Source organism: Bombina bombina, chromosome 7 (assembly GCF_027579735.1).
Source record: "Bombina bombina isolate aBomBom1 chromosome 7, aBomBom1.pri, whole genome shotgun sequence".
Taxonomy (NCBI): Eukaryota; Metazoa; Chordata; class Amphibia; order Anura; family Bombinatoridae; genus Bombina; species Bombina bombina.
In genome coordinates, this window is record NC_069505.1 from 343682816 (window position 1) to 343695314 (window position 12499).

Sequence of the window (12499 nt, forward strand, 5' to 3'; positions counted from 1 at the left end):
AGTTTAAGACCTTGTAATATTTTCTTTAAAAAAAAAAAGGAAAGGTGGAGTCAGATTTTTTTTCTTTTCCCAAAGAAAGGAACGTAGTATCCCCCCCCCCCCCCCTCCACCCCACTCCCAAATTATATTATCACAAAAGTGAGGCATGATTCATTTCTAAGGTGAAGGTATAACTGATTTTGTTGACAGGCTACTGCATTTTTGTCTGCAATCTGCTCTTAAATAATGCAGTGCAAAGAAATCACATTTTATAACAATACATCCAAATCTGATACATAAAACAGTGATAAAAATCACACAAGAAAACAACAGCAATTTCAACATAGCAGTGATGCAGAAAACGAAAAAAAGACATTTTGATCAGCTAATAAAGATTAAAAAAAAAAAAAAAAGCAATGCTTACCGACTTCGGGCTTTTCTTTGGAACCGGTAGTCCTGCAAAACGGTAACAAGGGAGAAATAATCATTAACATATAAATGTTGAGCTCATCTAAGGAAAATCCCAAGGTATATCATCCTAATGTAGCCATCTGTAACAGTGATACCAAGCCTTCTCTTAAGCAGCACAGTTTTCAGTCTGTATTTAACGAATCAAAGCAGAGTGTGTGTATGTGTGTGTGTGAGAGAGAGAGAGAGAGAGAGAGAGAGAGATGGGGAGAGGGAGGAATCAAAAAAAAGAGGGGAACGCGAGAGAGAGAGAGAGAGAGAGAGAGAGAGAGAGAGACAGAAATCTATCTGCATTAGCTATGCTGAGTTGTGCTGCAGCGGCTTGGAGGCTGGGGAACTCAGACCTCAACGGCCTGGGAAATTGAACACTTGGACAGAATCTCAAATGCTCCTCAGATTAAGAGAGACTTGGCAAACAATTAAAGCAAGATATTTCCTTTCAGCACTACCTACATATCAATTTTTATTGGATCTATGAAAGATGCACAACAGATACAAGCTAATGTTTTTTTTTTTTTATAAATAAAAGATTATTTTTTTTCTATCAATGAAAACAATATGAAATTTTAACAAAAGGTAGCACAAATACAATGGAGACAGATGTTAAAGATGCATTATTACTTGGCAACTGTTTTTATGACTATAACAAAAGGAATATTGTAGCAGTAGATTGAACTGACAATCATTCTCATGACTCAAACAATAATTTAAAGGAAACTGTTGATGTTCTAAAATGAATAAACAAATATTAACTACATTGTATCAGGGAAATAAATATACATTTTTCATTTTACAATAACATTTTAACTTTCAAACTTACAAAAATATTTGATGCATACATAGATCAGTAGAAATTTTACTCAGTATAACTAACATATGTGATATCTGATGCAATCTGTTGTATATATAAAACCTGATGGGAACGTAAGCAGAAATACATAAGGATTTATTACCTGTTTAAACTGATTTCTTGAAATAAATAAAAAGGAAATAGATCATTAAAACAGCCTAACACAGCTTCTTCCAAGCATAAGAAATCACCAAGAATCATTTATGACATGCCCCTCATAGGTGCCTTCTCATTGGTGGATTTTGCTGTGCATCTATACAACTACATCAGGAAGAAATATTCTATATCAATAACAAGGCACATTCCTAAAATCTCTATGAAATGCTTAATATCATATTTTTCTTTTGAACAGACAAGGAAGTGATGTTAGCAGTCCTCATACATGAACATGCACAAATTGTTAAAGGGACAGTCTACACCAGAATTGCTATTGTGTAAAAAGATAGATATTGCCTTTACTATCCATTCCTCAGCTTTGCACAACCAGCATTGTTATATATTAGTATACTTTATAACCTTTAAACCTCTAAATTTCTGCCTATTTCTAAGCCAACAAAGCCAGCCTCTTATCACATGCTTGTTTATTTGCTTTTCACAACAAGAGACTGCTAGTTCATGTGGGCCATATAGATAACATTTTGTTCACACCCGAGGAGTTCTTTAAGAGTTAGCTCAACAGAGCACTAAATGCAAGTCAATAGATAATAAAAAGTCATGTGATCAGGGGGCTGTCAGAAGAGGCTTACATACAAGGTAATCACAGAGGTAAAAAGTATATTAATATAACAGTGTTGGTTATGCAAAGCTAAGGGAATGGGTAATAAAGGGAGTATCTATCTTTTTAAACAATACATTTTTTGGAGTAGACTGTCCCTTTAAATAAGCTTGGGTGTTTTTTTCCCTCTCAATTTCAAAGGTACATCAAAATTAAACATTTTTGGTTAGACAGGGCTTGTAATTTGAAGGACTTTTCAATTTATTTTTTAATGTGTTCTTCTGGTCTGGTATCCTTAGTTGAAAAGCATACCTAGGTATGATCAGGTGCAACAATGCGCTTACTGGGAGCTAGCTGCTGATAGGTGGATACAAACATATGCAATTTGGCTCACCAGATGTGTTCGGCTAGGTCCCAGTAGTGTAGTGCTGATGGAACTTAATCATACTTGCAATTTTCATATCTTGACCCAATTCCCTAAATAGCACTAACAACAACCGGACCCATTATTTAAGACTAGGCAGAAACCCAAATTCTGAAATGCAATTTTTTCCAGGTGGGAATAAGAATTTGCTTCTTCCAGAAGCATGCAACCTTAGTTTAAAAAACAAAACGATAACCAAAGGAAGAGACGCTTGGTGAGTGCTAACTAAGGGCAATAAGCCAAGATAGAACTGACTGCGCATGATTTTGTTTCTTATCTTGGCTTACCAAAACAGCACTCACCAATGAAGATTTACAAAGCAGTACATTACAAAGGAGGGCAGAACACAGAATAGATTATCAAATCATGCCAACATATAAATATATTTATTTAGAAGCCACCAAAGAATGGATACATATTTGGCAGCAGATACGCAAATATCAGTTTTTATTGTACCTCAGAAATTTTAGAGGAGAGTTCCATATTGCTGCTTTACATAGATCCTTAGAAAAGCTGTCTGATTTAGCTGCCCAATACATTTAAACTGCCTTGTAGAATACGTCTTTAGTACCAGATTAATAATTAAGTTCATTACTTGGTAAGTTGAGATAATGCAACAATTAACCTGTCAGATTTCTACCATGTTCGACTCAGCTAATATATATATATATATATATATATATATATATATATATATAGGAACGCATCATGACTTTCTCTATTCAACTTGCCTGAATTATCTACCAGAACATTAACTCTTATACTCTGTGTGGAATATGAACACCGATTGATAATTGAATTCTATGTTGTCAGACCTTTAGACAGTAGCCCCAAAAAACAAAAAAACATTTTCTTCCTGGCTTATTGTACAAGTGGAGTAGAAAAAAGTGCCAAAATATTTGTTTTAGAACTAGCATCTACTACCCACTGTCACTGTCATCTTATGGCAATTTTAGCTGCCACTATATCTTTAGTATTAGTTCTATTGTAGGCCTGAGCAATTATTCTACAATTCTTCCCATATGCATGACTAAGGGCCTATTATATATAGGCATGAAATGTTGTTGTTTTTCCCTATGGACCCAACAAAGAGATAATAAAGGTCTTTTTTATAAATTGGAGCCTGGAATCTATATGTTTTTTTTGTTAATTATTCTACAGTGTCATCTAAGAAAGGAAAAGATAAGATGGATGTTCATAGCCGTGTCCAGCATGGCCTATGAGCATATGCCTGCAAATAGATCTTACTTTAGGTCAACTTTAAAGTGATTGTAAACCCAATGTTTTTACTAAGTGCCATCTAAATGTAAATGCATAATAATAGCTTTTTATGCTTTTTATGCTTTTTATTTTTAACATACCTTTAATTTATCATTTTAGGTCTGCAAATAATGTCTTCCCTAGCGTTCATCCCCTGTTCCCGCTCCATAGTGTATTTTTTTAATTCCCTGATCGCATCACTTTTCTCCTATAGCGATGCGTATCTGTTGACAGGCTTATTACAATAGGCTTAGTTTTCTGTATCAATGCGCATGCGCAAAACTCTGTGTTGCGTCATCAATTGGAAATTCTCCTAGTCACTATGCATGATCATGATCCCCACAGACATGCGCATTAATTCTAAGGGGTAATTGATATGGATAACATCCGCCCTTACTGTGACGTTAGAGAGGTACAACTCTCAGCTTGGGAAAACGATGAAGGTGGTCTAAAGACATACAATTGACTGGTACAAATTTACAGAATACTATTACAATAAAACACAAAATAAAAATAAATATGCTATAAAAACATTTGTGAAAATACATTGGTTTTTTAATCTATTAGTGATAGTCTTTTTGCGGTCTATTATTTTACATTTTTCGGTAAAATTTAGTAACTACATTTTTAACAGTACATTATATATTATATATGTTTTTAACAGTACATTATTATATATGTTTTTAATAGTATAAAACTAAAAATTTGTGTTTTTAATAGATTTTTGTTACAATAACATTGTTCTTTCTTTGTCTTTTATTTTGTACTATCCTTCAACATTTTTTCGACAATTGGCAAAATATGCCTGTGAAAATCTAGTATATTGTAGTTTAGTAATGACATCCTTTGGTTTATTAACTTATTTTGTTTTAGTACAATTCATACATCATTTTTCAGTATTTTAGCATAGTTAAGTTTTTAATCGTATTATTATAATATGTGCCATTTATTTAATATGTATCTTAATTCTAGTTTGCTTCCCACAATAAACACAGCAGGCAGGCTAGTTATATAATGAGACCTTTCTCCATCCAATGAAATAAGCCTGCTGGCTATATAGTACCCTGCGCTGTGAGAAGGGACATGAACTTTTACCTCTTGAGAAAGACCGCACGGTGGCGGTTGAAACGCGTTGAGGCTTTTTGGACTACATGAGGATCCGTACTTTGCTCCAGTGACGTCACCGGCTTCTACACTGACGCTTTCTAACATAGCGTTTTTTTGATTTGAAGTCACTACAACGGACATTAACCTAAAACGGACACTTTTGGCTCCGAAATTTTCATGTTCATTTGCAAAGATTTATGCTTTAACTGCCGTGGATATCATATGTTGTTGTTTTAGCAAACCGCCTGAATAAATTACAATTTTGTAAGTACAATTCAGAGAGTGGGGTGTGTTTGTTGTATCTACCTACACTTGAGTCTGTTTGCGCTTATCTGTTTCAGAGATTTTGGAAAAATAAATATGCGAATATGATAATTAAGTTAATTACAATATAAAAATGAATTGCGGTATACACTACATTTACCATCATTTTACGGAACTCTTGAGATTCTGATAATAGAGGGCATAGCCAGTAGGGAATTAAATACTGCAACTTCTAAATTGGTCTCCATATTTATATCCTTAGGATCTCATAACTCATCAGCACCATCAATATGGAAATATATACCGGTATATATATATATATTTTTTTTTATTTTATTTTTTTTTGCAAACACAAAATAGCAGCCTAAGGAACAGGATCCATATATTCAGCAGCTGAAAGTGGAATTGGATATCATTCCATCAGCTTGCATAAAATAAATGTTTCTTGTCTTTCTTCTAACCAGCATGAAACATTTCCAACAAAGGAAAATTCAGGGTTTTGATCATATGCATGTCAGTTTCAGTTTATATAGATGGGACTGACTTATTAAAATACCTGTTTACAACCTAAATAATATGTGTAATCAAGGATAAGTAAAAAAGGAAGGTCTTTTTGGCCAAAATGTTTGCTATCAGAAGTATCATTTTTATGTAAAAAAATACCTGATTAATTCGGGACATGTTGAGATAATGGGGTCTATTTATGATGCTGTGAGCGGACATGATCCGATATAGCGGATCATGTCCGCTACACATCGATAAATGCCGACAGCATACGCTCTCGGCATCTATCATTGCAATACCGCCCTCTGCAGATTCACGGCCAATCGGCCGCTAGCAGGGGTGTCAATCAACCCGATCGTATTTGATTGGGTTGATTTCTGTCGATTTCAGTCCGCCGCCTCAGAGCAGGGCGGACAGGTTATTGAGCAGCGGTCTTTAGAAACTTCTGTTTCCGGCAAGCCTTCATACGGAGCTTGATAAATATGCCCCAATATGTCAACCTCAGACTCTAGAGGGCAGTAGCATCAATTATATGATAGTCCAAGCAAATAAATCACAAGCATTACACAGGTAGAAAAATAAATACACAAAAAAGTATGTAACAAAAAATAAGTCTTAAAGGGACAGTCTACACCAGAATATTTATTGTTTTAAAAGATAGATAATCCCTTTATTACCCATTACCGAGTTTTGCATAACCAACACAGTTATATTAATACACTTTTTACCTCTGTGATTATCTTGTATCTAAGCCTCTGCAAACTGCCCCTTATTTCAGGTCTTTTAACAGACTTGCAGTTTAGCCAATCAGTACTGGCTCATAGGAACTCCACGTGCGTGAGCACAGTGTTATCTATATGAAACACATGAACTAATACCCTCAAGTGGTGGAAAACTGTCAAAATACCCTGAGATGAGAGGCGGCTTTCAAGGGCTTAGAAATGAGCATATGAACCTCCTAGGTTTAGCTTTCAACTAAGAATACCAAGAGAACAAAGCAAAACTGGTGAAAGATGTAAATAAGAAACTTGTTTAAAATCACATGCTCTATCTGAATAATGAAAGTTTATTTTGCAATAGTCTGTCCCTTTAAAATAGTAGCTGTAGTTTGCAACAAGTAAAAGTGAAAAATCTGCCTTGAAAATAGCCCTAATTGTCTCACTTCAAACCCAAGTTGTGCCATGATACAAAATATAACCGTTTCAATTTATGAAATGACAAATGCACATTTGGAAATATGCGGCAAGCAAAAATGATGTGAAGTGCCTTATGGCACACACTTGTACAACAAAATGGCGCCAAACTCGATGTGCGCATACAGCCAGCAACCTCAAATAAACAACATACTTGTTCCCTCACCAGCACAACGTTCACATGGTATCCTGCAGTTCCAAACACAAATATTCATGAAATCATTAAATAGATTAAAGGGACAGTCTACTCCAGAATTTTTATTGTTTAAAAAGATAGATAATCACTTAATTACCCATTCCCCAGTTTTGCTTAACCAGCACAGTTATATTAATATACTTTTACCTCTGTGATTACCTTGTATCTAAGCCTCTGCAAACTGCCTCCTTATTTCAGTTCTTTTGACTGACTTGCCTTTTAGCCAATCAGTGCCCTCTCATAAGTAACGCCATTGGTGTGAGCACAATGTTATATATATGGCACACATGAACTAATGCACTCTGGCTGTGAAAAACTGTCAAATGGATTCAAATAAATCAGCATATGAGCCTACCTAGGTTTAGCTTTCACTTAAGAAATACAAGCCATCTTGTAACCAAAATGCTTAAGTGGGTAACTAGGAGACAATCCGAGCATATAAGGCTACAGGTAACCCATTCATTCTATGGGGTCGATTTATCAAGCTCGGCTGACATACGCACCGTACATACGCACCCCTGTCCGCCGCAGCTCACCTTTGGGGGGTTGAATTCCACTGCCGGAAATCAGCATTGCACAAGAAAGCAATTTTGCACTCTTGTGCAGCGCTGCTCCCTGCACGCACACAGCCTATCACGCGCGGGCAGGAGCTGTCAATCTCCCCGGTCAGACGAGACCGAGTAGAATTAAATTCGCCACCTAAGAGGTGAGGAAGAGGTTAGGGAGGCAGCGGTCAGAAAACCGCTGTTTCATGAATACGGACTGCATATTCTCTTGTTAGAACCTGCAGTCGTAGGGGGGCGAATGTTTGGCGAAAACCTTTGATAAATCGACTATGGAACATTGTATGTGGCAGAAAGTGATGGACACAGGATTTGGGTGTCGGTCCAATCTCCTGTTAAATGTACTGTCTTTGTTAGTAAGTGCTACTAAATGAGTTTTCATCAATAAAGAGACTCCACTGCAACAAGTGAACTAATAAGTTACTTCTTAAAAAATCAGTAAAGGAGCAATGTACTCAGGTAAATAGCTGAAAAGAGTTCATAGTATTCAAAGTTGCAGGCATAGCCATTCAAATGGGCTGAGGTCTCTATATCAAACAAATTAAAATCCTTTTAAATGCAGCTTCCAAATTCCTCTCACCATTTACCTTATTTGAAGGAGTCAATATGAGCTTTCATCTGCAGAGAACAAGGCTAATCCCGCTCAAAACACTATACTTTACTATAAAGTAAATTATTTTGAAGTCATCGATTAAAGCTAAACAGGGACAGATATGTAACAGAGTTAGCCATGAGAACTCAATAAGGTGTATTTCAAGTTCTGAGAATTAGAAAGTCTACTGCAAAGTTGTTTCACTATGCATAACTAAGCATTGTATATACAAATGTCAATGTAATTACTGTCCCTTTAAACCATTAATGGGGTGTTACATTTTTATTTTTAGTATCCCTTTAAAAAGTTTCAGTAGGGAGTTACACAAGGAGTTAATTACAATTAAAATATTATGTAAAAATGGTGGTTGATATATTGACCAGACTTCCAGATAAGGTGGTATAAGCTTATGCCAGAAAAATAAAACTGGGAACATTTGAGATATTTTTTAAAAAAGATATATGTTTTTAAAGGGAATGTCTACCCTTTAATGTGTCCCTAATGATGCATTTTACCTGCTGGAGTGCATTAAATTGTTTGCAAATAGCTCCTTTATCTTTATTCTTGCAGTTGAATAAGCTGCCTTTCATTAAACTGCCTCCTAAACAGAAAATGTCAATACTATAGTATTGACAAAAGAAAAGCTATGTAACCAAGAGTTAAAATCAACCTCCCATAGGGGGTGGGAGAGAGAAAAACAAAAACCAGCCTATTTGAAAGGGTGTTCCTGCAGCATCTTTGAATACAATGAACTCTTATCAGAAGCTTGTCTAAGCAGATTATCCCTTTTTATGTTGTTATTTATTTTATTTTTTAGCTAAATGAAAGGAATGGCAGAATTGATCTACCTGAATGTTGTTATTCCTAAAGCATAATTGTTACTATTTATTTTTTTTAAGGGAAAAAAAAAAAAGATAGACTTTTACTTGTACATAAGGAAATGCTATAGCAGCATCAGGGCCGGATTGGTCTGCCGGGAAGCCGGGAAAAATCCCGGTGGGCCGGACTAACTGCTCACCCTCTGGGCCGGTGTCAGTGGTGGCCGGAAAGCATGATTGATTTTCTTTTAGTAAACTGCATCAAAATATCTACTGGCAAATAAATAATTCTTGTTTTTATAGAATTTGCTACAGATTATTTTCTTTTTTTTCAACAATAGCTTTATTCATATTTAAAGTATCTTATTTGTTGTAGCAATGCATCTGAACAAAGTCACAAAGCATAAAATAAAAAAATAAAAAAAATACTATAGAAGAAGCCTTTGAAAAACCTTGTTATCACAATTAAATTCAGGGACCTCCATTCTAGCGGAGTGAACATGCTGAAAAATGATTGGAAAAAAAACCCACAAGGCCATTGTATGCCAGTCCCCAACAAGATCTATGAATCATAAAATGTCATTTGATTCATACCACTGTTTACGACAAAATCTGCGGTAATTGACTTAAGAAACAAGGTTGTATCACTTGTACAAAATGTCAACTACTCTTAGGGGAAACAACGCACAACCTGGGTATTAAATCATTTGAATACACATCTCGTGGAATAAACAAAGAAGAAAATATGCTAATTAGGGTATAATACAGGACGATAGAAACATTCCTTACTTAAAGGGACAGTCAACACCAGAATTTTTGTTGTTTTATAAGATAGATAATCCCTTTATTACCCATTCCCCAGTTTTGCATAACAAACACAGTTATATTAATAGACTTTTTACCTCTGTGATTACCTTCTATCTAAGCCTCTGCAGACTGCCCCTTGATCACATGACATTTTATTATCTATTGTCTTTCATTTTAGCCAATTAGTGCAGTGTCTGCCACAATCCACAGGCGTGATCACAATGTTATTTATATTGTTTACATGAACTAGCTCTTCCCTGTTGTGAAAAGCAAATAAAACAGCATGTGATAAGAGACGGCCTTCAAAGGCTTAGAAATTATATGAGCCTTCCTAGGTTTAGCTTTCAACTAAGAATACCAAGAGAAAAAAGGTGATAAAAGTAAATTGGAAAGTTGTTTAAAATGACATGCCCTATTCGAAATATGAAAGTGTTTTTTGGACTTGACTGTCCCTTTAAAGGGACATTGTACATCAGATTTTTCTTTGCATAAATGTTTTGTGGATGATCCATTTACATAGCCCATCTGGGAGTGTTTTTGTAACAATGTTTAGTTTTGCTTATTTTTTAACAACATTGTGCTGATTTTCAGACTCCTAAACAAGCCCCGAAGTATCAGATGTATACGCACATTTACAGTCTACTGCTGGCTTCTGTGTCTAATCTGTCTTTTCATATGCAGGGGAGGGGAGAGTATCTGCTCCCAGTTTATTTCAGTGGGTGTTCCAGACTAACCTCATCAACAGTGCTGAACTGGGAGCTTCTAAGTCCGTTTTTAAAAGGTTTTATATTGGATTTTTAGATCAGTATCTGTGCATATTCTTCTTTATAGTAGTGTCTATTACATTCAGTTATATGAAAATTGGTGTATACTGTCTCTTTAATACATTGCATATGCAAATATCCCAGTTAGTTTAAGATTCACAGTATTTTATTATAGCTCCGCACATTACTAAACTATATATTTCTTATACTTGTAAAACAACACCTATTACAAATCTCCTATGAAGAGACTAAACTGTAAATAATTCCAGAAATTATCATCCTAAATACAAATGCAGCCCATATACAGTTTAAGATTTTTATGTAAAATGTGTAGTAAGAAATGTAATATGCATTCCATATTTATTTTGCCCCTTTTCCTGTAATTTAAAGGGACAACCTAGGCAAAATGAAACATGATTCAGATAGGGCATGCAATTTTAAACAACTGTCCACTTAACTTTTATCATCACATTTGCTTTGTTCTCTTGGAATTCTTTGTTGAAAGCTAAACCTATGCTAATTTCTAAGCCCTTGAAGGCTGTCTCTTAACTGAGTGCATCTTGAGCTAGACAGAGCTGGTTCATGTGTGCCATATAGATGACAGTGCTCACTGCTGTGGAGTTACCTATGAATCAGCACTGATTGACTAAAATGCAAGTCTGTCAAAAGAACTAAAATAAGCAGGCAGTCTGCAGAGGCTTAGATACAAGGTAACCACAGATTTAAAAAGTGTATTAATATAACTGTGTTGGTTATGCAAAACTGGGGAATGGGTAATAAAGGGATTATCTATCTTATTAAACAATACAAATTCTGGAGTAGACTGTTCCTTTAACTATGGAAATTATTGTTTTTCTTAATTTCTATAGAGTTTCTATAAAGCACATATAAGGCCCATTTTAGGTTAAGCACCCGGGATAGCGCTTGATTATTGGTGGCTACATTTAGCAAACCAATAAGCAAGCATAACCCAGGTTCTGAACCAAACATGGTCCGGCTCCTAAGCTTTACATACAGAATATACCAACTGTAAAAGTTTAATGAAGACAAAAGTGAAAAAAAAGGTCTGCTTTATGTTAAAATTCAACTCCAATTTTTGACAAACTAATTGCACAACTACTTTACCTTTGCACAAACGACAGCCCACAGAAAAGGGCTGATCAACAAGAATCCCAAGTGTCCAATCAGTTTGCTAAAATGTACATATTCAAATTTCTAGAGTGTTCTCCTGAACGCATGCGCATTTCATTCAATTTGGTTACGCATGGGCAACTTTATCCCCGAAGACTATCCAGCCATCTATGAAATGGAGCGTGCACATTGCAAAATGGGTCTGACCAGCTATCTGGGCTCTTGCATGATCCTATTAAAGCTGAGGTCAGCTTTTACATCATCTTAGCAGTAACATGCGCGCCACATCTACAACTGATTTTTGCAGTAGTTGCACGCGAGAAAGAGCGTTAGCTTAGAGAACCCAGGTAGCCCTCCATGATTGGGATATGTAAACTTTTGTTGAGCTTGATGAAACTTAAAGGAACATTTTAGCCAAAATTGGAATCCACGTGGATGTATTTCAGTTTTAAATAGAAGCATTTTTCTAATACACAAATATTAGCAAAAATGCTTCTAATAAAAGCTATAACTGTTTCAAAAGTGTATTTGAGTATGCACCGTGCGCCACCATTTTAAGATTGCACTTTCTCAGAGAGCTTAAGTTGCCTGTACCATCTGGTAATGACTCAATTTGTTACTTGCTGACATGATACACGCCCCACTGGCACTCTGAGCAGCTGCAGTATTTAAAATGCTAGTGCACTTGCAATATCTAGCTATGCTTCACATGCACGTGCAAAGAAAAATGTTAACACTAAACCAATGATAACTTTAACTAGAAGCATTTTTGCCAATACATGTACAGGTAGCCCTCAGTTTACGCTGGGGTTAGGTTCCAGAAGGAATGGTTGTAAATCGAAACCGTTGTAAATTGAAACCCAG

At 35.6% G+C, this 12499-nt stretch overlaps 1 protein-coding gene across 9 annotated transcripts in view; it reads right to left on the minus strand.

The window, feature by feature from the left end:
* Positions 1–12499, minus strand: part of MAGI1 (membrane associated guanylate kinase, WW and PDZ domain containing 1) — a 1010133-nt gene that overhangs the window by 86087 nt on the left and 911547 nt on the right. For all 9 annotated transcript variants that reach the window (XM_053721007.1, XM_053721010.1, XM_053721009.1 and 6 more), the window contains one exon: positions 404–435. In XM_053721007.1, the coding sequence (XP_053576982.1) occupies positions 404–435 (32 nt within the window). The remainder of the gene's footprint in view (positions 1–403; positions 436–12499) is intronic.